The sequence below is a fragment of the Syzygium oleosum genome, unplaced genomic scaffold (assembly GCF_021117445.2).
Source record: "Syzygium oleosum isolate NSW1041296 unplaced genomic scaffold, Sole_v2.1 Sole_v2.05, whole genome shotgun sequence".
NCBI classification, from domain to species: Eukaryota; Viridiplantae; Streptophyta; class Magnoliopsida; order Myrtales; family Myrtaceae; genus Syzygium; species Syzygium oleosum.
In genome coordinates, this window is record NW_026607489.1 from 11,105,266 (window position 1) to 11,131,593 (window position 26,328).

Consider the following 26,328-nt stretch of genomic DNA (forward strand, 5'->3'; position numbering starts at 1 on the left):
ATTGTTAGGAATAGAGGACCAAAAGTCGATTGGCATAAATTGATTTGGTTCTCTCCCAATGATCCTAGTTTTGGTTTTATATCTTAGTTAGTCATTTTAAATAGGCTGTCAACTCTTGATAGGATGAGTTCAGCTTGTGCATTGCCATTATTTCTCTTATGCGGTCTAAGAAAGGATTCTTGAGCACATCTCTTCTCAAAATGTAATTACGGTGCTTAGATCTGGAAATAAGTCTTTTTTTATGCCTAGTTGATAGAAATTTTGGGAATTAGAATGTTGTTGCCTCGATCAAGATAAGTGTTGGAGGTCATAGTTTCAAGGATACTTCTAAAACTTGCATGTAGTTAAAACATAATATTTATAGGTGATTGTTGTAATATTTGGGATTTTTTACCAAGTCAAAAAGGTGGTGGGACCCACATTAAAAAAGGAAAATGGTGAACAAAAGAAAGAAAAAGGAATGTTTCAGCTCATTTTAAATCGAGAGCATGTGCGGAGAAGAGCAAAAAGGGAAAGAGAAGGAGAAAAAGAAAGAAGAAGGAGAAGAAGAGAGGGAAAAGAAAGAGGAGTTTTGCATGCACATTGCGGACACCTCATCAAGCCAAATTTACTACGTATCACAACGTCAGTAAGTGCTCGCACCCTCGTTCTTCCAATTGGTGAAGTTTTCGAAATTTTGTGAAATTTGAGCCGTGTAGACGAGTTTTGAGTTGTTGAGTTATGAGATTTCCTGAAAATTGTGTATTATGGCGTTGGAGAGTTGTGTGTTTGATGGGAGTCGACTTGGAGTAATGGTTTGGTTGAGCGAGAATTTTAGAGTTTCGCGTGCGAATTCCGTGTTGTGTTTATGTTTAAATAATCAATTTGGATGAGCATTTTGTTCTCGCATAGAAGTCGGTTTGTTAGCGATTAAGCTTAATTTAGCCGATTCGTAGTTGAAGTAGCGTTTTACTTAATTTAGACGTCTCTCACTCATTTGATAGGATCGCGAGTTCAACGGTTCGAATAATCGTTGTTGTTTGATCGTAGGCATTCCGAGCTAAGTGGTGCTATCTCTTCTATGGATTTGTAAACTCATGTCTTGAAAGTGTTAGGTTTGAGTATTGAGTTATTAAAACATGTTTGTTGCATAAAAGTTTACATCGGTCTATTATTACCTTTAATATTTGAAAACGATTTGAGAATGATTTTAAGAAAGATATTACGAACGGATATATATGTGTTACGTTATAAACTAGTTTACGGAATGAATTCTAAAATGAATCAATAAACGTTTAATGAAAAACGTTACAAAATGTTATACATATCGATTTGTGAAATTGATTTATGTAATAAGTTCTGAATCGATATGATAAGTGCTTTACAAAAAGTATTTTAGAGGATGGACTGTGTTGCAAAAAGGTTATCTATATCGGTTTATAAAATATATTGTGGTTTACGAGATTAATTTTGAATTGGATTTCTGGTATTGAAGAACGATTATTTAATACTCAATATGGCTGTGAACTTGGGTAGGGGTTTTGAAGTATGCATACCAGTTAAGATATCCTTCTAGGTTGAGCCACCAGTTTTGTAGATGGAGACCTTGTTAAGGAGGAATATGGGTTGCCTTGTCACCAAGCGTTGTCGTGACCATGGTAAGATATTAAGCATGTTTCTAATAAAGTTATGAATAACAACATTTGAAGCATGACCAACTCATAAATTCAGAAAGGAAACTTGTTCACGAGGAGAGCATGAAACATCCTGGAGAGCAAAGTAGAATATGGTGTTCCACAGTAGCCACGGATGTTATAAAAAAAAGAGGTACATATTGACTAAAGTTCTACTTTCCACTTTGTGTAGAAAATAGAATAGGCCGGTACTGTATTAAATTATCAAGGAGCGTGGTAACTCAATGATGAAAAGGTCACACTATCTTTTATAAGGTAATAAGTTCAAGTCATGTCGTGACCAAAGCTTAGGCATATTGAATTATGATCTTGTTTATCAAGGAACCAAAAAATATAGTGGCACTCAAACCGAGTAAACAATGTCAAGTGTGCAACATTGCACGTGCAGACACTTGAAGGTATTTTGAGTTGGATGGAGAAACTTTGTTGGGGGACTTCCAAAATCTTCTCTTGGAGCTAAGATAGCTCTCTTGACAAAATTGCCCTTCTGAGTTTCAAGCTACTAACTTCTCTCCAAGTTATCTAGCTATCATCAAAATTTCAAAATCAGACCTTACAAATAATTGGGATGGGTAGAGCCAAATTATGGTACGATATCATGTAATATAAGTAATTTACATTTACTTTTTTTTCATGCATAGTGAGTTGACAATCAAAGTACACTCATACAAGAAGGCATATGTCAAATATTATTTCAGCACCATACTAATATTAGTCTAATCTCTATCAAATGCCTCAGCTTGAGTTTTTAGACTATGGCTCCCTTCATGTTTTATCAGTCTCTCCCAAAGCTCAAATATGGCTTCTAACAGGCTTGCTATATGGATCGTGGTCAATCCATATTGGTCACTTTACATGAAAATTGCGAATGACCCGATCTTGATCTTTTCTCAAGGTGACGTTGACTCTAAACTCAATCTCTCTCCATGATCATAGAAGAAGTTTAAGAATAAACGTCTCATTTTTGCGCGCAACCCAAGTGCCAGAGGCGATCGCTTGTATGAGAAGCCAATCTTATGCTCAGCCTGACATACTCTTTCTTTATGTGATACAAGATCCCATCTTCATGTGTGTGCGCTTAACGACATATAGCAATGGGTATTAAGGCATGCAATAATGCATTTTTCTAGACAACATATGTTCTACGCTTTTCCCTAAAAGCTGGAATCTCATTATGTGATTTGCTATTACACAATCTGCAGATGAAGAACATGGCACTAAACCACCACATAAAGTAGCCTAAAAGCAGGGGCCAAGACCAAGAGTCAACCTTGATGGTAGAGGAGACTTCAGCATGAATTGGCGGGACGCCAGTTATCGTGCCGCAATGACGCACTTTTGCCATCCCCAATCGAACATCTGACGTGGGTTTTAAGAATAAGCAAATCTGTAATATCTCCTTCATATTCTTCCTTTCGAAAAGGGAAAAAGAACACATTTAGTCTGCATACATTGGCAATTGGCATCGAGTTTCAAAAAGGGAAAAATGAAATCCAATTCAAGACTTTTTATCCGGAATATGATACCCGAATCATGCTTATTCAATGAATAACCTGTCAATATATAACCAAATCATAGAACCGTCACCTTCATGAAAAGAAATAATAAATGTTGTTCCAGCTGAATTGCCGTACCAGGCCGACAACATTAATTTTGGATAAATTAATAGAACCACTTTGGGATTTGCTTTGCGTGCATGCTCCCTTTGTGAGCTCTCATGTTTGAATACTTTTCATTCAATAAATTTGTTTTCGACCAAAAAAAATTTGGGTTATCTAACTTAACAATGCGGGTGATAATCATGTATTAGATAGGCTACCAATAGGTTTGCTTCCTTTATTGTTAGGAAATCATATTGGATTATGTTTATTTAGAGTAACGATGTAATTTTCAAGCTCTACCTCTTTTCTGACAAAAATAAAGAGTCTTATGGGGCTTTACTTATAATATTTGGTGTGACTTGGAAAAAGGAAAATAAATTGTGAATGTTTTCAAATCGTGCAAGTTTTTAAAATAGTTTTTCGTTGATCCCAACATATCGTTGTTAGGAAAGCAAATCCTAAATCTTTCTTCGTCATGCACTAACAGAATAAAATAAACTACTAAAAGTTTGGATATAGAAAAAAAATCACAAATTTTTTGAGAAATTAAATTTTATTTTCATATAGAGTGAATAATAAAGAGAAAAAAGAAGTTATGGTTGAAAGTTTCAAAAGATTCTTATAAGCAAAAATTCAATTACATTTAAGTTTTCTCTAAGAAATTAATTGAAAATTTACACCTTAAGTAAGTCAAGAATAAAGAGCAAAGTGTGAATTTTTTTCCAAAGGAAAAGGAAAGAAATGAAAGAGGAAAAGGCAGGAAAAAAATAGGTAAGTGGACGTGTCAATAAACCAATGGAACACATATCCATGCCGCCTTTTTTTATGTCTTTCCGAAAATATTGTTTCGTCAATATATTACGTGGACCAAGACCATTTAATGTATTAATTATGTGGGTCTCACTATAAGGCCCATATAAATAATGATTAAGATGAACTTGGTTTTTATGGTATATAGATCAAACAATAATTTTTTCAAAATCCTCTTTGAAGCAAACTATCAACTTGCACTCTTATTAAAATAACCGAGAAAAATATCATAATCAAGTAAACTGCTATCTTAACTATGAATTGATTAAACTAAGTTTAATCACTAACGAAACTATGCATTAACAAAACGCTAACTGAAAGTTGTCTGCTACACAAAATTTGAGCGCGAAACTTTATAAAATTCGCTCTAACTAAACCGTAATTCCAAATTGATTTCCACCAAGCTCCCCAATGCCCTAAATTATTATTTCCATTAAATTTCACAACTTGACAACTCCTAAATCGGATCGCACAATTCAAAATTCATATATTTCCGAATTTATAAGCTAATTTCGAAAATTACTCCGATTAAATGAACAAAAGGCTTGAATCTTTATTGGGCGTTGCGAAACAGAATTAATCGGATATGGCAAGGAATTCCGAACACGCGTGTAGTTGCTATGATCTTTTTTTTCCCCTTTCTTCTTCTTCGTTTCTTCTTTTTGTTGTCTTACGTTCTCTTTCTCTTTCTCTCCTTCAACTTTATGTTTTAATCCAATCGTTCCCTCTTTTCATTTTTCTTTTCTGAAGCCACATGTCCACCAGGTTAGCATCGCCTCAATTCTCTCTTCTCTGTGTTTTTTTTCTTTCTTTTTTTTTCAATTATCACAATAACGAAGACGACGAAGATGATGAAGACTTCCTTTTCTCTGTCTTTTTTGACGAGGACAATGCCGACGATGATAACGAGGAGAACTTCCATTTCTCGATGATGGTGCGAATGATGCCAACGATGAAATTTGACCGAAAAAATCGATAGCTGAATATTCAACGTATTTTATTGCTTTTGGAAATATCACCGAAATGAAATTATCTTCTAAAGATCAATGTCTATAACGCAGAGCTTTCCTTAAGTTTAATTTGTTCGGTCAATTTTTTTTATTTTTCAATTAATTTATGAGATTTCCTCTGTTTTAAATATAATATTGCAATACCGATTTCAGAATTCCTAGAGATGAAAAATTAAAACAAAACTATCAATTTGTGGAAGGGTTGGTTATTAAAATATTGGCTTAGTTTTAGTTAATAACAAGTTTCCTCGGGCTTTACTTCTAATATTTGATGTAATGTGGAAAGAGGAAAATAAATCGTGAATGTTTTTAAATTGTGCAAGGCTTTTCATTGATCCCAACATATTGGTGTTAGGAAAGAAAATAATAAATCTTTCTTCGCCATGCACTAACAGAACAAAATAAACTACTAAAAGTTTGGGTATAGAAAATTCAATCGTAAATTATTTAAGAAATTAATTTTTCTTCATATGGAGTGAATAATGAAGAAAAAAGGAAATTATGGTTGAAAGTTTCTAAAGACTTTGTACAACCAAAAAGTTCATATTAAATTTAATTACGTTTAAGTTTTTTTGGAGAAATTAATTGAAAATTGACACTTTACATTCGTCAAGAATGAAGAGCAAAGTGTGAATATTTTTTCCAAAGAAAAAGGAATGAAATGAAAGAGAAAAGGGCAAGATTAAAAAAAAAAAAATACGTAAGCGGACATGTCAATAAATTAATGGAACACATTTCATACCAATTTTTTAAATGTCTTCCAGAAATTATTGTAGGTCTATAGCTTATGCGGACCCATACCATCTAATGTATTAATGACGTGGGTCTCACTGTAAGGCTTATAATGATTAGAAATATGTTCACTAAAAGTCCTAAAACTTATCATGAAAGTGCAATTGAGTTCTAAAACTTACAAAAAGTGTAATCAAGTCCTAAAACTTGTCAAGTTGATTCGATCGAGTCTTAAAGTTAACACCGTTAAACTAGGCTATCGGAAAATGCTGACGTGTATTTTTTTTTTAGACACGTGGCAATGATGTGGTGTCCAACAAGTGCCACATCAGAAAAAAATTAAAAACTAAAAATTAAATTAGATAAAAAAGCTAAAAGTTCAAAAAAAAAAGTTGAAGAGGCACAACTGGCGACTATGGCCAAGCCCTCGCCGTCGCCGGTGGCCCCCGCCACAACAGCCAGGAAGGGCTAGCGAAGGTCGCCTGGGCCTTCCCAAAGCCTGGCGACCCTTGCTGGCCCCGGGCCAGGCCCTGGTAAGGGCCTGCAAGCCCCGATATGGGGGAGGGTGCGACCCTCGCCCCATATTTGAGCGAGGGTCGCCGGCCCTAGCTTGGGTTGGGTGATGCTGGGCGAGGCCTCGCCGGCCTAACGTGAGGGTCACGCCCTCCCCCAGATTGGGGCTTGCAGGCCCTTGCCGGGGCCTCGCCCGGGGCCGGCGAGGGTCGTCGGGCTTCAGGAAGGCCCAGGCGACCTCCGCCGGCACTTCCCAGCGGTTATGGTGGCGGCCACCAGCGACGGCGAGGGCTTGGCCACAGCTACCGTGGGTCTTCTCCTTCTTTTTCTTCTTTTTTAATTTATTATTATTTAGTTTATTTTTAAAATTTAATTTAAATAAAATTTGAAAATTAAAATAAGCCACATAACTAAGAAAAAATATTAAAATAAACCACGTCAGCGTTTTCTATTAGTAAGTTTGACAGTGTTAACTTTAGAACTCAATTGAACCAATTTTAATAAGTTTTATGACTTGATTGCATTTTTTGCAAGTTGTAGAACTCAATTACACTTTCGTGACAAGTTATAGGACTTGTAGTGAACATATCCCTAATAATTAAGATGAGCTTGGTCTTTATGGTGTGTAGACCACGCAATATTTTTTTTCAAAATCCTCTTTGAAGCAAATCCACGCACACGTTGGTAAAAAGTAAGTATTCCATAGTTTTAAGTCTACGAGATCCAGCCAATCACATTTAAAAAAAAAATGCATGGACCCATAAAAATAAACACAAGCTCGCATACCAATTTTGCACCGTGATTATTTGTATCCATCACGTTACGCAAAAACTAAGTCCATACATTAGTTTTGCTAGTCAAAAGATCCTATCTTTACTAGCTTCCCTACCCCAACAACCCATGAATCTGACTTGGAAACTTCTCTTGGTAGCAACCGATGCCTTTCCTATCACGCTGCCCGATTTTGATCGGCCGAGATAGCTCCCTCCAAAACGTGGCTAATGCGCCATCGACACGGAGTCGTTGTTGTTCCGTCAATTACGCGCCGAGACCTTTTAGCCTGAGAGAATCCCAGTTTGTTGTGTATAAACATCCTTGAAACTTTAAAATTTGATGTGATCATATATATATATATATATATATATATATATATATATATATAAAAGCTGTCAATTCAGTCCTAAATCTATTGTACAGTGAACAATTCAGCTCTCAAATTCTCAATTTTGCTAATATAATTATAAATCTTTGACGATTTATCAATATAGTTCTTCCAGCCAAAATTAGCTCATTATCGCTGATGTGAATGCTGGTTGTCCTACATGACATGGCCGGCTTGGTATGGCCGACGCTGATGTTGACAATTTTTCCAAAATTGTTCACGTCAGTAATTTTGATTGGAAAAATTACATTGGCAAAATATCAAAAGGTTTAAAATAAATTGACAAAATTAAAAGTTTTATGACTGAATTAGCTACCGTATAATAAATTTAGGACTTTTTTAGTAGTTATCCTTAATATTGGCTCTTACGAGATAGTTTCCTCAAAACGTAGCTAATGCGCGATCGACTTGGAGTCATTGTTGTTCCGTCAATGACGTGTCGAGACCTTTTAGCCGAAGAGAATCCCAGTTTGTTGCACACTAACGTTCTAGAAACTTTGAGATTTGATGTGGTCATATATGTACAAGCAACCAATTTAGTCATAAACCTATTGTACGATGACCATTTAAATTTTCTAAATTTTTCAATTTTGTCAATATAATTCTAAACCTTTTAACGATTTGTCAATATAGTTCTTTTGGCCAAAATTGACAAAAAATCGTTAATGTGGACGCTGGCTGTCCTACTTGGCATGGACGACTTGGTATGGCTGATGCTGACGTAGACAATTTTTTCAAATTAAAAAAAATCTGAATTTTCTTTTTTCCTATTTTTCCCTTTTTTTCTTTCTTTTCTTTTTTTTATTTTCCTTCATTGGATTTTCCACCGGCGGGGCCCCGGCGATGGCCGGCAACGCCCCCGCCCATGGCCGCACAAGGGTCACCAGCTGTCGTTGGGGCTTCGACGACCCTGCTGCCCAAAAATCCGAAGGAGAAAAAAAAAAGAAAAAGGAAAAAATAAGAAATTTTGAAAAAAATTATTCACGTCATTAATTTTAGTCAGAAGGACTACATTGGCAAAATGTCAAAAGATTTAAAACTATTTGACATAATTAAAAATTTTATTACTGAATTAACAGTAGTACAATAAATTTATGACTTTTTTTAAATAATCATTCCTAATATTGATCTTACGAGATAATTTCCTCTATACGTAGCTTACGAGCTGTCGACTTGGAGTCTGTTAAATATGTCTTGAATTTTATGTTCTCGGTCCGGTTCAACACCCGACCCGACATATTTTTTGTGCGACCCGAAAATTGAGATTTAGTTCGCGACGCGGAGAGTTGGGCCGATAGGCCCAACTCGTAGCAAGTGAACAAATCTCTATGGCGGTCCGCCCGAGCTGGAGCAAGCGAACCAATGTCTTGGGGGGTTCGGGGGCTACGCCCCCGAGGAAAAATTTCGGGAGCACTATTTATACTGCGGCTAGGTTTTCTCATTGATGTAGAGAGAGAATTTTATTTTCAGAAAGTTTTGTAAGCCGTGAGCTTTTGTCGTTGTTTCAACTTCTGAAAACTGTACTCTCTTTGATTATAGTGGAATCTTGTCTTGCCTCGCCCGTGGGCGTAGATCACGTTGTGATCGAACCACGTAAATCCTCGTGTTCTATGTTTGCTTTTCCGCGTTTGCATCAACAGAGTCGTTGTTGTTCCGTCAGTTTCAAGCCAAGACTATTTTGCCAGGGAGAATCCCAGTTTGTCGTGCAGAGACGTTTTGGAAACGTTGAGAGGTGACGTGGTCATACACACTAGGGGAAGGGGAAGGGACAAACCAGAAGAACGATGACCTCAAAAGCATATTCCCAGCTTTCTCCCCACGACACGCCACTCCCATTCGTTTTTCTCGTGAATGATAATGGCCCATCATATGTTTGCTGAAGAAAAGTCCAAATCTGTCGACTTCTACCTCAGCATGAACAAGTGGGAGAGCTTGGAATGACTGGTCTACCACTTTCCAGGGCTATATTGAGTGTGTCGTGAAAATAATGCGGAAGATTAGCTGATGTTGCAATTCAAGTCTAATGCGAGAAGAAGGGATCACCAAAGAAATTAACGACCAATGATAATGACTTTGGAGATTTTTGTTGTTTAATCTTATTATCAGTACCTACCCTGGGCAAGAGTCAGTTATCAAGAAACCCACTATAAATGTGGAGAATACGGACTTTATAATAGCTCATTCACTCAAGCGTTTTATAGCACTAGATTACACCCAAAACAAATCCACAAGTCATAATGTCTTAAAAACAACTCACTTAGAAAATCCATAGAAAAAAAAAAAAACCTCACACTTCTCTTGTTTGGTTTAGTATATAAATTACCGAGTATAACTACATATATTAGGTAACCTACTTTAATCGGATTTCTTTTACAGGTTCAAACTCGGGACATGTTCTCAATAGAATAAGCTATATTTCTCCATCTTTTGTTGGAGGAAAATTGCTCAAATCACTCTTTTAATTGATGGGTTACAATCATGCTCCCCACCTGCATTTATGTTTAGTTAAAATTTCATGCATGGGATGCGCATAATCTATAACCCATTAATTAGAGGAGGAGGGATGCCCCAACCACGGATGGAGCATAATATGAATTGCTCGACATACTTTGACTTAAAGTCAAGCGGAAGCAACTCGCCACGCTCTCTTGGCTCTTCTCTATATAAATCCTAGCGAGGTTTCACTGATTAAGTAATAAGACAGAAGAATTGCATACCTCACGTAGTTAAACATTGGCAAATGGAGCTCCTGACAATGAAGAGAAAAAGGGACTCGTCAGACACCACAATGACGTTCCTTGCAAATGTTGGTGAGTCGTCGGGTTCTGAATTCGAGGTGTTCTTGAATTTTAGAGGCCCTGACACTCGCCTCAATTTCACCGATTGCCTCTATCACTCCCTAGATGGAGCCGGGATTCGTGTCTTTAGGGACAACGAGGAGATCCGAAAGGGCGAAGTAATTGGAGGTGAGCTTCTACGCGCAATTGAAACCTCCAAGATTTACGTGCCCATCTTCTCTAGAAGCTATGCGTCCAGTGCATGGTGTCTCCGCGAACTCGCAAGCATTGTAAAGTGCCAGAGGGAATCGAGTGGCAAAGTGATTTTGCCCATTTTCTATGACGTGGAACCTTCTGATGTCAAGCTCCGAACTGGACTCTACATCGATGCCCTAACAAGGCACGAGGCTAGTTTCGGCTACGACGAAGTGCAACGCTGGAAGGAGGCTCTAACGGAGGTCGCCAACATTAATGGTTGGGACTTGAGAGATAGCGGGTACGATCCATGAAAACATATTGCATGATCTTTAGACCATATAGATCAAGGTTTATTTAACGGTTGATATCTAAATCCTTTGACTAGACTCACATGATTTATGATTCGAATGGTCTTTGTCCATATTATATGTAGACCATGCGGCAACTTTTGAAGATTCCAGTTTCTAGGGTCATCGCTACGACTAGTAAAAAGAAATTATACAACTACTTGTTTTCTTCCAATCTCTTTTTTTCATTCCTAAACCGAGCCGCGCTATATTTATAATGATTGCGGCCTTTTCTTTTGCTACTGTGGCATGAATAATTGGACCCATCTTATGGTGATTCCCCACTGTCCAATTATTTTTAATAATTTCGACCAAAAAAATTATTTTTAATAACATCATGTTTACCAAAAGATAGCTTGTTAATTATGCACATACAGTTCTAACAGTAATTTTCTTAAATGTCCAATTTCGTTCTTCTTGTAAAGGACACTGGGGCTGCTCATAACTTTTCCAAAATATAGCTGCTTATGGTGGTCACTCGTATATTTGAAAGTCGATTTTCCAAGGGAAATCATTATCCACACATGTAGACATTATTGATTATCTACTAATCGGAAGTTATTTCCTTATGCAAAATTAATAACAATTCCACTCCTTTATATGATGCTATTCAATTGTGGATACGATCTAATCACATCAAGAGGACACCCGTAATCATTACTAAGATTAATAGTTGCTCTTCGTATGGAAAAGTACTAATCCCGCGGAAAGTTGCTGATATTAAGTTGCTTTCTAAGTTACTTTTTTTGTGTGATTGATTGGTAATTGTTATAAGGAATATAATTTTTACCCTAGATATCAGTAATTGGTAATTTTTTTAGCAACTTTCGTATTGTTACAAATATATAAATCAATACATAAGTAATTAATAATTTTCCCATCTGGTTATTAAGTCTTCTAAGAATAAATAACTTTCAATATATTGGTAGTTCTTTTAATTGCAACTCTCAGTATATTTTTTTGATAACTAACTTTTCTCCCCCGTAGCTACTAAATTTTCATACGGCATAGTAAGATCAATAATTAGTAACTACTTCACAAATAACTTCTCCCCCGTACCGACTTTTTATTTTATCATAAATTTTTGTATAAATGACCTATGAACAATAGATATGTGATCAAAAAAATATATTTTTAAATATATGTAAATTCCTTATTTCATATCATACTTAAAGTGAATTTCATTAGGCTATACATAATAGTACCATATTGTTTTCATTCATAAGAGTACGAAAGAATTTATTTTATTTTATTTTTTTCCTTACATACTAATGAAATAGAATGAATGGTATAATGGGTTATGTCAATTTTAATATTAGTTTTAGAATAAATTATCACTAACTTTTCAATTATGTCAAGCCATTTTAGGGATGTAGTAATTTTTTTTTGTCGAAAGGGATGTAGTAATTCAAATCCATATAGTTTGATAAATTACCTACATGCTGTTTTTATCTATCCCATTGATCGTTATATTGCGCTGCATTAAGGTTCTTCCTTTCTATTAAGGAAACTTGTTTGAGCATTAGTCGTTTAATTTATTATATATGAACTCATGCTAAGATTCTTAATATTGTGCTAAGCCATTTTTACAATCGATATGCACAACGCATAGAGTGCTATGCTACTGAATCAGAGGATATTTCAGATTCAATTTCTACATGCATGAACTTATTTCATTAGCCACAAGAGTAATCTATCTTTATAAGTACTATCCATCAATCGTATGACCCAAAAAAGTAGAAAACCAAATATTCAATTAAATACTTTTAGCTAAATGTTGCCTTTGTTTTTGTAATCGAATGAGAAGGTAAAAAAGAAACTGATCTCTATAAGTATTATCCACCATATGGTCCACAAATGTAGGAAACCGTATATTTAATTTAAATTATGGTTTTTTTTTCTATTTCCATAATGTAGTCTCTATATTATTAGTAATTTTTCATAACAAAATTGACTTCCAACTTATTAGCAGTGAGTATCCTCTTCACATAGCCAGACACTTCTAGATATTAAAGTAAAGATCATCTATCAAGTAATTAGAACAAGTATCTCTTCCAATATCGTGGTTACTAACTTTTCGTAAGAAAAATAACTTCCCACGAATTATCATACAATTAACTCTCTATCTAATAGATCATCAATCACTATAAGCAACATTCCACTGTAGTTAGTGACTTTTACAAGCTTCATCAAATTGGTAACTTTCCAGTATTGACGAACTTTTTTGTGGATAACAGTTATCATTTGTGCCTAGTAAACATCTCGACATATCAAATTTTAATGGCCACTAGTGTACGAAATTGTAAAAGAATGATCTACAATTTTCAGGAAGCACTAATATATTGTATATGCCTGGCCACAACATTTAAGCTTTTCTTTGTTTGAAATGTGGCAGTCAAGGTGAACTCATAAAGCATTTTACTAGTGAGGTTTCAAGCAAGCTACTGGGAAGAGATCGAATTGTGCCTAATCATCTGGTGGGAATAGATAATCATGTGGAAGCTGTGATGGACTTGTTAGGTGAAGACTCTCTGGATGTGCGGTTTGTCATAATCCACGGAATGGGTGGAATCGGCAAGACAACTCTTGCCAAAGTAGTTTTCAACCAAATCTCTTCTCAATTTCACAGTTGCAGCTTTCTATCTGATATCCGAGAGTTTTCGCGATGTGGTAAAATGGTGAAATTGCAAAAACGATTATTGTCCGACGTTCTCAAGTCTAAAGCTGTGAAAATTAATGATACCGACACCGGGATCAACATGATTAGAGAAAAATTCTGCTGCAGAAAAGTTTTGGTTGTTCTTGATGATGTGGATAAGAGAGACCAACTCTTGAAATTAGCCGAAAAGCGAGATTGGTTTGGCCCGGGAAGTAGAATCATCGTGACAACTAGGGACATCAGTTTTTTCCAAAATAATGGGGAAGGGCTGAAAGGTAATGACCCAATGCATCCCAAAGAGTTTCAACTCTATGAAATGGAGGAAATGCCGTTTCATTATGCTGTTCAGCTATTCAGTAAGCATGCGTTCAGAAGAGATGCTCCTCCACGCGACTACGATCGAATAGCCAGAGATATTGTGAAGACCACCGGCGGGCTTCCTTTGGCTCTTGTGGTTATTGGGTCCTCTCTTTACTGCAGAGGCGAAGAAGTATGGGACGATGCATTGGAAAAGCTAGAGAAAATGCCTCACAAAGAAGTTCAGGACATACTGATGATAAGTTATGACATGTTAGAATATGAGCAGAGAGAAATTTTTCTGGATATCGCATGTCACATGGCCGGTGAAGAAAGAAGTGACGCAGTTTGTATGTGGAAAACTTGTGAGTTTTTTCCCAACAGCGCCATTCCTGTCCTCGTTGAAATGTCATTGATAAAAATTACAAATGATCAGAAAATATGGATGCATGATCAGCTCAGAGATTTAGGGAGGGAGATTGTTCGGAGGGAGAGCATCCAACATCCTGGAAAGCGTAGTAGGTTGTGGTGTCCCACTGTAGCTACGAGTGTCATGCGAAGAAACGAGGTAAATTGCAAGTAAAGCCCTCTCATTTCATGAGCCATTTTCTTATCCTCCTCAAAGTTTTACGCTGATTGCTCTTTGATTTCCATTGTTAGGGAACAGAAAACATTGTAGCACTCAAACTTGGAGGAGATTCAAAATTGCATTGTATCACACGCGGAGAACTTTTAAGGCTGGTCAAGTTAAGGTTCCTCGAATTGGATGGAGGAAACTTTGTTGGGGACTTCCAGGATCTCCTCTCGGAGATAAGATGGCTTTCTTGGCATCATTGTCCTTTGGAGTTTCAAGGAACTAACTTCTCTCCGAGCAATCTAGTCGTCCTCAAAATTTCAAGAAGTGACGTCACAAATGATTGGGGTGGTTGGAGCCAAATCATGGTACATAAGATCATAAAACAAGCATGACTTAATTAAATTTACTTCGTTTCTTTAGTTTTGTGATTTGTTAGTTTCTGCTCATTCTGACATTAAGTATTTCTACAGGAAAAAAGTAGGTTAAAAGTTCTGAATCTCAGATGTTGCAGGAGCTTGACCAAGACCCCGGATTTCTCTACTTGCCTGACTTTGGAGAGACTGATTTTGAAGGATTGTGAAAGCTTGGTAGAAATCGACCCATCCATTGGTATGCTGCAGAACTTGAAACACTTGGAAATTAATGGGTGTAACGGTTTGAGGATGCTTGAAAGAGCTTCAACCGAGCAAAATCTATGCTCGTTACCCCAATTTTTGCCAAACTCACTGGGTAATCTGAAGTACCTATCGACCCTAAGAATGGAAAATATGGAACTTCTTGAGCTTCCAGAATCTATAGGAGATCTAACAGGTCTGCAATGTTTGTCTCTGAGTCACTCTTCTGTTATTGATCTTCCAAGCTCAATTGGGAAACTAAGGTCTCTAGTTGAGTTGACTTTGTCTCACACGAAAGTTACAGAATTACCCGAGTCGATCGGAGAGCTCAAGAGACTGGAGGTACTATTGATGCCAGGTTGTAAGTTAAGGAAGCTTCCTAAGGCAATAGGTATGTTGGAGAAGCTTAAAGAGTTGGTCGCTTATGATTGTGAACTTTTGGAGGGAGAAGTCCCGAGCGAAATCGGGGCAGTGTCATCTTTGAGAATCCTAGACTTGGGAGGGACTCGTATTTGCAAATTGCCAACATCTATCAATCAGCTTCATCAACTTGAGAGTCTGCATCTGTTTCCTTGCCATGAGCTTCCAAAGCTGCCAGAGCTTCCTGCAAATTTGAACACATTAAACTTTAAGTCCGCAACACTGGGAACGATTCCGAACGTCTCGAACCTGACCAATTTAGTCGCTCTAAGTTTATCTGATTATGGCCGTCCTAGATTTGTTGCACCTTCAAAAGAGTTCGGCCCACATCACGAACCGGATGCTAGTCAAACACCAGATTTGCGGTGGATTGGGAGGCTACGCAAGTTAAAGAGGTTGAAATTGGAACTTTCTGATGTGACCATGTTGCCTGCTGAGGTTAATTCCCTTACTGGGCTCCAACGACTCGACTTACCTTGGTCCACCTTTCTATCTCACACGCAGTATCCATCCAATCTTCAGAGGTTGAATCTCATCGGTTTTGAGTCCACGGTGGAATGGTCACGGGATCACAACTTCAAGAATTTGTCCAGCTTCGAGTTCTGCAGATCTAGTTTAACTGACATCCCGCTGAATAGGCTTGGACAATTTGAGAACCTTACTGAATTGTACGTGACGGACTGTCGACTTCTCGAGAGCTTGTCCAATATATCGAGCTTGAGAAAGCTCCGGCGTTTGTGGATTACAAATTGCCCGCGGTTAGTTGAGATTCGAGGCCTTGGCCAGTCGGGATCACTGGAGGATTTGCATATAGATGGTTGTGTCTCCTTAAGGGAGTTACCAGATCTGTCGAACTTACCAAACCTGATGACATTGGATTTCTCTGGTTGCAAATCTTTGGCGAATTTGCCTCCCGTGGCAAATGAGGAAGCATGCCGTGTGACTATTCATTCCTGCGGGATGCTACGTGATTTCGATGGCCCTTATCAGCTTCACTAGTATGAAGAGGGCAGACTCGGCTTTTGCAATATCGCATTGCCCATCTTGCTTCTAAATAGCTCAGGCTTCTTGACCAGCTGGCGAACCCAGAAAAGAGGGGGGGAAGAGAGACTTAACAGAAGCAACTTGTGTTCTTTGGTAAATTAGACTGTTTTTCTCCCTTATGTTCTCTTCTCTCTTTGCAAGTTTTTAGCAGAGATCAAGGAAAAATTGTCATTGAATTGATTCACGCAGTTCAAATTTGCTCGTATATAGCTTGTGAATCTGTATTCCAATATGTGTCATGCTCATCAGTTAAACATTCCTGTGGCTTTCTTATCTCGTTCAAGTGAAGGATGTTTACACACTCCATATGCTTTAAGCAGTGGTGATGTTATTGTAATAGGGTCATACTTTCTTCCATCTTTATGTTATTGTAGTCTTCATGTCCTGTGAAATTTGCTTAAAGCCAGGTTAGAATACACGTCTAAGTACATTCAACTCATAGATGATTGCTTTGATTCGTAAAAGACTTATATTATGAAAATAACAATGATTCTAGAGATATGGAGAAAGAACCACTCTTTAAGTACGGAGTAACCCAAGCAAACCATTTGTTTGCCAGTCACCAACAGATACTTTCTTGTCGAATATCTAATTCGATCCTATCAACGATGCAAGAAAAGTAATGGAAATTTGCACAACACAAGAATTTACGTGGTTCGCCCTAAACATATATAGCGAAACTCTACATGGCACAAATTACAAAATTGCCCACATAGCCTAAAATATTTAGCTTTTCCATATAACAGAATACAAGACATCATCCTCAACAATCTCCACCTTGGCTTGGATTCTGTAAAGCCACCTGTGAAAGAATATGAAATATAGATGTCTTCATCCCCGTACCTCCATAAGAGGTACACTCCCGCACTTATTGAGTGCGTCCCTCACCTTCAACAGCGAGTTATATTAATTGAGCCCAAACAGGACCCAAACTTCTCAATAGTGACTGGCTTGGTAAAACAATCTGCAGGATTGCTATTCATGTGAATCTTCCGCAAGTGAATGCTGCCATCTGACACAAGCTCCCTGATTTTGTGAAACTTCACATCTATATGCTTTGTTCTTGCATGAAATACTTGATTCTTGGCGAGATGTATGGCACTCTGACTGTCACAATGTAACACCGCACCTCCTTGCTCTAAACCCAACTCACGAACCAACCTAGTCAACCAGAGCCCTTCCTTAGCAGCTTCTATAACTGCCATGTACTCTGCTTCTGTAGTAGACAATGCAATTGTGGACTGGAGCATCGCCCTCCATGAGATAGGTCCACCAGCTAATGTGAAGACATATCCTGTAGTAGACCTCCTCCTGTCTAGGTCACCAGCAAAGTCTGAATCAACATATCCCGCTAACTCCTTCGAACCTCCGTCGCGACTGAACATAATACCCAAGTCTGCAGTCCCGCTCAGATATCTAAAGATCCACTTGACTGCATTCCAATGCTCCTTCCCTGGATTACTCATGTATCTACTAACAACACTGACTGCATGAGATAAATCTGGCCTGCTACACACCATAGTATACATGAGACTCCCAACTGCACTAGCATAAGGAACTCGAGTCATCTCCTCAATCTCCTCATGTTTTGTGGGGCATTGCTGTTCAGATAACCTGAAGTGGCTAGCTAATGGTGTCCTCACTGGTTTAGCCTTATTCATGTTGAAACGCTCAAGCACCTTTTCAACATACCTCTTTTGAGATACCCCGAATTTACCTGCACTTCTATCTCTATGAATTTCCATACCAAGGATCCTCTTAGCAGCATCAAGATCCTTCATCTCAAACTCATTATTCAACAAGGACTTTAAAGAGACAATATTATGCATATCCTTAGCAGCAATGAGCATGTCATCAACATAAAGCATCAAAAGAATAATCGAATTATCATCTGACACTTTAAAATAAACACAGCAATCATACCCACTTCTCGAATAGCCAATTTGCACCATAAAAGAGTCAAAACGCTTGTACCACTGTCTTGGAGATTGCTTAAGGCCATAAAGTGATTTCTTAAGCAGACAAACGTGGTCTTCCTTTCCTGGCACTTTGAACCCGTCAGGTTGCTCCATGAAAATCTGTTCCTCCAAGTCTCCATGAAGAAACGCCGTCTTCACATCAAGTTGCTCCAGCTCAAAATCAAACATGGCTACCAAGGCAAGTAGAACCCGAATGGAAGTGTGCTCTACTACTGGAGAGAATATTTCATTATAATCCACCCCTTCCTTATGTGCATACCCTTTAGCTACAAGTCTAGCCTTGTACCTTACCTGCTCATTCTCAGACACTGCCTCTTTCTTGCGAAAGATCCATTTACTCCCAATGATCTTTCGCCCTTTAGGTTTCTCCACAATCTTCCAAGTCCTGTTTTTCTGTAAGGATTCCATTTCTTCCATCATAGCTGACATCCATTTATCACTATCAGCATCAGATATCACATCCTGATAGGAAGATGGATCGCCTGTACCTACTGTGAGGGCATAAGCAACCATATCCTCAAACCCGTATCTCACAGGTGCTTTGTGAGTACGTTTTCCACTACCTTCTGCAATGGTGTAGGTATATTCTACTGTCTCCTGTGATTCTGGTGAGTTACTGGATGATTCCCTTCCTCCCGCTATTTCTGGTTCACCTGACTCCACCTGCACAGTAGATCCTTCTTCACTTCTGCCATCTGCATGTGAACTGTTATTTGCCTTCACCATGTCAGATTCATCAAAGACAACGTCCCTGCTAACCACGGTCTTCCGTGCATTAGGATCCCATAGCTTGAATCCTTTCACATCTTTCTCATAGCCAAGAAAGATACACTGTTTAGACTTTGAGTCTAACTTGGAACGATGTCCACTTTGTACATGAACATAGGCTGGACAACCAAACACTCTCAAACTAGAATAGTCAATTGGATTACCTGTCCATACCTCCTCAGGAACTCTGCATTCAATGGCTATAGATGGAGACCTGTTAATGAGATAGCATGCCATATTAACTGCTTCTGCCCAGAAACTTTTACTCAGCCCTGCATTCAGCCTCATACTCCGAGCCCTTTCCAAAAGTGTCCTCTTCATCCTCTCAGCTACACCGTTTTGCTGTGGTGTATCTGATGTTGTGAAGTGACGTGTGATCCCTTCAGCTTTACATAGTTCCAGGAATGGTGTGTACCTGTATTCCCCTCTATTGTCTGTTCTCAAGCACTTTAGCTTCTTTCCTGTCTGCCTTTCTACTTCAGCCTTCCACTCTTTGAATTTGGAGAAGACTTCGTTCTTCTGCTTCATGAAGTAGACCCCGACTTTCCTTGAGTAATCATCAATGAAGGTCACAAAATATTCGGCTCCACCTTTTGATTTGATCGGTGCAGGACCCCATACATCGCTGTGTACATAATCAAGTACATCCTTGCTCGTATGCTTCGCAGTTCTGAAACTAACCCTGCTCTGTTTCTCGAAAACGCAGTATTTGCAGAAGTTCAATTTGCAGCTTTTGACACCTTTTAACAGCCTCCTTTTATGAAGCTCCATCATACCCCTTTCACCCATATGCCGTAACCGCATATGCCACAGATGAGTGTCATCTGTATCGGACTCTGCAGCTGTAGTCACAGATGCTCCACCTGTTACTCATACTCCCTATGAGCCTGTATAAACTTCCAGTCAACTCTCCTTTCATGACAACCATAGCTCCCTTGATGACTTTGAGAACTCCACCTGCTGCTGCGTACTTGCACCCATTCACATCAAGCGCATCCAAAGATATCAAATTTTTCTTTAGATCTGGAACGTGTCTTACATCCACCAAAGTTCTGACTATACCATCAAACATTCTGATTTTAATAGTCCCTATTCCAATGGTTTTGCAAACCGCATTATTCCCCATTAGAACAGATCCGCCACTGTATGACCGGTATGAATCAAACCAATCCCTATTCGGGCACCTGTGATAAGAGCATCCAGAGTCTAAAATCCATGAATCAACGAACTGATTCCTACCTGATGATATAGAGAGAAGATCTCCATCATCACCGTCTGAGCTATCGGCCACACTTGCTTGATTAGAAGTTTTCTCGTGCTTCTTTAAGTCTTCCTTTCTCTTAAAACAATTTCTTTTCAGATGGCCTTCCTTCTTGCAATAATAACAAGAGAGTTTCGTTTTACCCCCTCTTGATTTCGATCGACCCTTATTCCCGAATCCCCGCTGGATTGTTCTTCCCCGTTCCTGCTCCTTGACTTTTCCGATGAGACCCTCACCCTGTGCCGTAGCACTGTTAACCCTCTTTCTCGTATCATTAGATAATAGGGCAGCAGTGACCTCATCTGTCTCAAGCGTCTCATTTCCATACAAGAGTGTCGTCACCAGATGATCATAAGATGCTGGTAGCGACGATAGCAGTAATAGGGCTTTGTCTTCATCTTCCATTGAAACCTCCAGACTTGCAAGTTTACTCAGAATCTGATTGAACGTGTTGATGTGTTCTAACAGGTCTGAGCCTTCCTCCATCTGTAGAGAGTATAACTGTTTTTTCAAAAACAGTTTGTTCGTTAGGGACTTGGTCATATAGATGCTCTCAAGTTTCGATCACACCTGCGAAGCCGACTTGAGATCCACCACATACTGCAGAACCTCATCAGATAGGTTCAATCGAATGGTGCTTACCGCCCTTTCCTCCATCTCCCCCCAATCTTCATCACTCGTTTCTGGTTTCTTCCCTTTCCCCAGCAGCACTTTCGACAGGCCCTGCTGAATCAGAAGATCCATCATTCTTCGTCGCCAGAGAGTGAAGTTGTTCTTTCCATTAAACCTCTCGATGTCGTATTTGACACTCGAACCCTTTCCTGCCATCTTGATAGCTTGCCGAACCAAGCTCTGATACCAATTGTCGAATATCTAATTCGATCCTATCAACGATGCAAGAAAAGTAATGAAAATTCGCACAATACAAGAATTTACGTGGTTCAGCATTTCTGATTCCACTTACGTTCAACAGCTGACTCCAAATCTCCTTAGAGAAAGGGCACTCAAACAACAAATGTTGTCCTGATTCTCGAGAAGAACCGCACAAAACACAAGACATTCCCATTTTTACTCAACCTACCAAAGGTTAATAATTTGTTATGGCCATCCACAACTTTGGCACATTTGGGTTCAACAGCTGACCGATTTCGAGCTCTCGAAATGGGTAAGAAGCACCCCAGAACAGGAACATGTGAGGCCAACACCAAGAACCAACCTTTAATAACAGAGGAGACTTCAGCATGAATTGGCCGGATGCCATTTATCGTGCGACGATAAAGTACTTCTGCCATCTCCAATCAAACATTTGACATGGGTTTCAAGAACAAGCAAATCTATAATATCTCCTCCCTATTCTTCCTTTCGAAAAGGGGAAACGAACATATATTAGTCTGCCTACATTAGCAATTGGCATCGAGTTTTGAAAAGGGAAAAGTGAAATCCAATTCAAGACTTTTTTTTATCCGGAATATGATGCTCGAATCATGCTTAGTCAATGAATGTCCTGTCAAGTAATCACCAAATAATATAACGTCGTCGTCGTCGCCTTCATGAAAAGAAAACAATAAATGTCGTTCCTCGTGGTTGGCCAGCCGTATGGCGGAACCAGGCCGCCGAGGAAACGCCTTCGCTTGTCAAACTCCCGATAAGATTTCCTTCGGTCTTTCCGCGCGATGTCACCCATTTTCCCGTGACTCTTCCTGCGAGTCCCCACCTTCGCTGTCTCACTCATACGCTGCCTCTTGCTCCGTTTCGTCCTATCTCCGATCAACGCCCTCGAACGCAACGATTCGGTGAAGAAGGAGAACGGGAGAGAACGGAGAACATGTCGGACGAGGAGGTGTACATCGGTTCGGTCGACCAAGGGACTACCAGTACGAGGTTTATCATCTACGATCGCAGCGCTCGGGCGATCGCGTCTCACCAGGTTGAGTTCACTCAGTTCTACCCAGAAGCCGGGTAATCTCTGTCATCCCATAAAAATTCGTTCTTTGATCATGTTGAGTTCAATGATAAAGCAGTGTCCTTTGTTCACATGAACGTGTTTTTTAATTGCTTTTGGCACTTTCTAATTCTGGGCTTGTCCATGTGCGAGATTTCTGGTCGCTTAGTACGAAGTTGCTTGATCTCACCGTTTCTGGAACGTAATCGGTTTGGTCTCACGCGACAAGTCTAGGCTCTGATTTGAGATATGACCGGATAAAGAACAAGATGGTCTTTTTTTCCGTCCAGTTTAATAGTGAAGCAACGGTTTCTTTTACAAGGTGGTGTTTTTAATATTGAGGAAGTGTTAGTTTGAATGTTTTTTCTGTTGGTAGATGGGTGGAGCATGATCCGATGGAGATGCTGGAGAGTGTCAAAGTGTGTATAGCCAAAGCGATCGACAAGGCAACAGCCAGTGGCTACAACGTGGATGGAGGATTGAAGGCCATCGGATTGACCAATCAGAGAGAGACCACTCTTGTTTGGAGCAAATCCACCGGTTGTCCTCTCTATAATGCCATTGTTTGGATGGATGCTCGTACCAGCTCCATCTGCAGGTTGGGCTGCTTGTGATCTTCATGTTTACATGTTTCAAATTTGGAGTTTGAGGCTTCTATTGTTGAGTGATTTGGCATCGTGTTGTAACGTCGCTAACCTGTCTTTTCCGTTGTAGACCTCATTGAAATTACTTCATAGTCTGATCCATTTTTTGTTTGGTGATCAATAACATTCATGTCGAAAATCTGGGGTTTGGTATGAACTGTAAATTAATGACAGGAAATTGGAGCAAGAATTACCAGGGGGAAGAACCCATTTTGTGGAGACTTGTGGTTTACCAATAAGCACATACTTCAGTGCAGTGAAGCTGCTGTGGTTGAAGGAAAATGTTGATGCTGTTAAAGAGGCGTTGCAGAAAGGCGATGCTTTGTTTGGAACTGTGGACACTTGGTTAATATGGAATCTGACTGGAGGCGTAGATGGGGGTGGCTTACACGTCACTGATGTCTCAAACGCATCGAGAACAATGCTCATGAATCTTAAAACACTAGACTGGGATCAGCCTACGCTGGATACATTGGGGATTCCTGCTGAAAGTCTTCCTAAAATCATAAGCAATTCTGAGGTGATAGGAGAAATTGCCAAAGGGTGGCCAATTCCTGGAGTTCCTATCTCTGGATGTCTCGGTGACCAACATGCTGCAATGCTTGGACAAGCCTGTCGGAAAGGTGAGGCCAAAAGCACTTATGGAACTGGTGCTTTCATACTTCTGAACACGGGTGAGGAGGTGATTCAATCAAAACATGGACTGTTAAGTACTCTGGCATTTAAGCTTGGGCCAGATGCTCCGACAAACTATGCCTTGGAGGGTTCAATTGCTATTGCCGGAGCTGCTGTTCAGTGGCTCAGAGACAGCCTTGGTATAATCAGTAGTGCCAGTGAGATCGAGGATTTGGCATCGAGTGTTGAGTCCACTGGCGGCGTCTACTTTGTGCCTGCTTTTAATGGCCTATTTGCTCCGTGGTGGCGCGATGATGCACGGGGGGTTTGTATTGGAATCACGAGGTTCACAAACAAGTCTCATATTGCTCGAGCCGTGCTTGAGAGCATGTGCTTTCAAGTCAAAGACGTGCTGGATTCAATGCACAAAGATGCCGGAGAAAAGGGCGAGGCTAAGAATGAGAAGGGGGAGTTTTTGCTTAGAGTGGATGGGGGTGCAACTGTCAACAACCTTTTGATGCAAATTCAGGTACGAGCTTCTCTCATCCTCAGTTTTTATTACTTTTTGAAGTAATACCACTATTGACTGATGTTAAGGTTCATTCTTACACTATAATGACCTCATAGTGCGCTATTTGTTTCTGCATACATTATGCTTGCAATCCTTAAGCGGTGATATTTTCGTACCCACTATTGGTATTGCCTTTTCTTGTCCGACTGAGGATGCATCTTTCTCTGGAGACAACCAAGTGCAAATGTTTCTTTTTACCCTCTAATGTCTTGGTAAAAACCAGTCAGATACAGGAAGAAATATATCATATTGTGCTTATATGTCTTCATTTGGTGCTGAATCAAGTCAGAAACATCGAAATCATTCTTTGTCAAGATTTAATACCCAATCCCATGCTTTATGTTTTATTCAACCAGAAACTGCATAAGAAAGTTTTGGAGCTTCCCCTGCACTGAACTATGTCAACCAATTACTAGTTAGGTGTAGGATCATAATTTTTATCGTTTTGGCTGGTGTTTTTTACAGGATAACATCTGAAGTCTGCAATCCACCTACAGTGATGTTATGATATGCTAATATATAATTGGAAGCTGTAGGTGCTTGACACAATACTTAGGGCAAGACCCTCAGTAAAGAAGAAAACAATGTTAATTTCCTGATTACGTAAAAATTTTCGTTGCTATTTTAAAACATAACGATGTAATCAATAGCTGTTCTTGTTATGAAGGCGGACCTGCTGGGAAACCCGGTGGTGAGACCTGCGGACATAGAGACAACAGCGCTTGGAGCAGCTTATGCCGCCGGATTGGCAGTCGGAATATGGACAGAGAATGACATCTTCGACTCCGGAGAAAGGGCGGAGAACGTGACGATCTTTCGCCCCAAGTGGGATGAAGGCCTGAGGAAGAAGAAGGTGGATTCTTGGTGCAAGGCTGTTTCTAGGACATTTGACTTGGCTGATCTGTGTCTCTTATGAGCGAAGTTGTTTCCAAGTGTACTGTGTGTTTATCCTTCTCTTTTCCTGATCTATTACTAGTCAAAGGGCTCTCTTGTTTCCTCTGCACTTAATAATATGAATTTTGACCTTTGTAAATATTCGTTTCTTTCTCCACGGAAGACTTGGTCCAAGACATGCTGAAAATGAGGCTCAGGGACCAAAAAGCTATGAAGTCATAATTTGAGGGAATAATTGGCATCACACCTATGCATTATTTGGGCTTTTCCTATACAGTGTGTTGTGATCAAGACTTATTACGACGTGCTTAATGGTTGGAAGATCCATTTCTTTCTCCTTTTAATTACGCAATATAGGTTTTGCGCGTGAAGAGAAAACCTGTTCCAAATAGGATATGAATCGATCAAAATCTTAGTATATTAAATCGATAACAGAAATCATCTGATCCAAATTATTAATGAACTGCGATTAAGGTGGGATACAAGATGATGACATTCCATGGAGATTTCCCTGACCCGACCATGACCAATTTTGACTGGGCCTGAGGTTCTAGGGGTCAAAATTCAGCAGGGCCTAAACAAAGCCTGTGAATTTTTTCTTGTTTCTGCAAGCTGGTCATGATAAGTCTCAGGTAAAAGCAATGCATGCGGCTGTGTCCTCTAAGGTCTCATTCTCACATGTTACCTTACTTTGAAGCATAAAGTAAGTCACATCTTTGTCACATGATAAGTCGCAACCTCTGTCACATTAACATAAAGGAGAAGTAAACGTATTTAGATTAATCTTTGGTAAACAAATTATGTGACTTTAGTTTTACACAAGTCACATCTCACCGTGGATACAAATAGTTATATTTCGTAGATATTTAATTAAATATTTAAATATAAGGTGGCTTGCGTTAAAAAAATTTAAAAAAAAAAGGTTGTGTACTATAAAATTCCCTGTTCTCTTTCCTCGTTGAAAGCGTGGATTTGAATCATTAGATTTGCATGTTTTATCAAAGGACACTCCAAGACGAGCATGGCTTGTATGCTCCACCTAGCGTGTGTAGAATAAATCATACGAGCGATGATTATTGAGGACCTCAAAAGTTCAAGATAACTTTACAATTAAGGAATTAAAAATCACTCATTTGAATCTCTCCAATTAGTTGTCAATTGTTTACGATTAAGCCATTTACACATGTCAAAAGCCCGAGTTTAATCGATTCTACGAGACT

The 26,328-nt window shown here is 39.1% G+C and overlaps 3 protein-coding genes across 3 annotated transcripts; all 3 read left to right on the forward strand.

Moving 5' to 3' along the window:
- Positions 1-10,256: 10,256 nt before the first annotated feature.
- On the forward strand, positions 10,257-14,298 carry LOC130138266 (disease resistance protein L6-like). Its single transcript, XM_056311846.1, has 3 exons — positions 10,257-10,774; positions 13,219-14,042; positions 14,237-14,298. The coding sequence occupies exons 1-3, from the start codon at positions 10,257-10,259 to the stop codon at positions 14,296-14,298; spliced, it is 1,404 nt and encodes a 467-aa protein (XP_056167821.1).
- Positions 14,299-14,332: 34 nt separating this feature from the next.
- On the forward strand, positions 14,333-16,389 carry LOC115678506 (disease resistance protein RPV1-like). Its single transcript, XM_030601903.2, has 3 exons — positions 14,333-14,347; positions 14,440-14,721; positions 14,827-16,389. The coding sequence occupies exons 1-3, from the start codon at positions 14,333-14,335 to the stop codon at positions 16,387-16,389; spliced, it is 1,860 nt and encodes a 619-aa protein (XP_030457763.2).
- A 5,622-nt stretch (positions 16,390-22,011) lies between these two features.
- On the forward strand, positions 22,012-25,247 carry LOC115678435 (glycerol kinase-like). The gene is made up of 4 exons (XM_030601833.2): positions 22,012-22,401; positions 22,761-22,982; positions 23,203-24,172; positions 24,882-25,247. The coding sequence occupies exons 1-4, from the start codon at positions 22,268-22,270 to the stop codon at positions 25,128-25,130; spliced, it is 1,575 nt and encodes a 524-aa protein (XP_030457693.1). The 5' UTR covers positions 22,012-22,267; the 3' UTR covers positions 25,131-25,247.
- The last annotated feature ends 1,081 nt before the right edge of the window (positions 25,248-26,328 follow it).

What these genes read in the sequence shown, in the direction of transcription:
- LOC130138266 (XM_056311846.1), top strand. Translation starts at nt 10,257, where the DNA reads ATGAAGAGAAAAAGGGACTCGTCAGACACCACAATGACGTTCCTTGCA. An exon ending in TGGGACTTGAGAGATAGCGG is followed by an intron (nt 10,775 to 13,218) that starts GTACGATCCATG and finishes GAAATGTGGCAG; the next exon opens with TCAAGGTGAACTCATAAAGC. An exon ending in TCAGGACATACTGATGATAA is followed by an intron (nt 14,043 to 14,236) that starts GTTATGACATGT and finishes ATGCATGATCAG; the next exon opens with CTCAGAGATTTAGGGAGGGA.
- LOC115678506 (XM_030601903.2), top strand. An exon ending in GTGGTTGGAGCCAAATCATG is followed by an intron (nt 14,722 to 14,826) that starts GTACATAAGATC and finishes GTATTTCTACAG; the next exon opens with GAAAAAAGTAGGTTAAAAGT.
- LOC115678435 (XM_030601833.2), top strand. Translation starts at nt 22,268, where the DNA reads ATGTCGGACGAGGAGGTGTACATCGGTTCGGTCGACCAAGGGACTACC. An exon ending in CAGTTCTACCCAGAAGCCGG is followed by an intron (nt 22,402 to 22,760) that starts GTAATCTCTGTC and finishes TTCTGTTGGTAG; the next exon opens with ATGGGTGGAGCATGATCCGA. An exon ending in ACCTTTTGATGCAAATTCAG is followed by an intron (nt 24,173 to 24,881) that starts GTACGAGCTTCT and finishes CTTGTTATGAAG; the next exon opens with GCGGACCTGCTGGGAAACCC.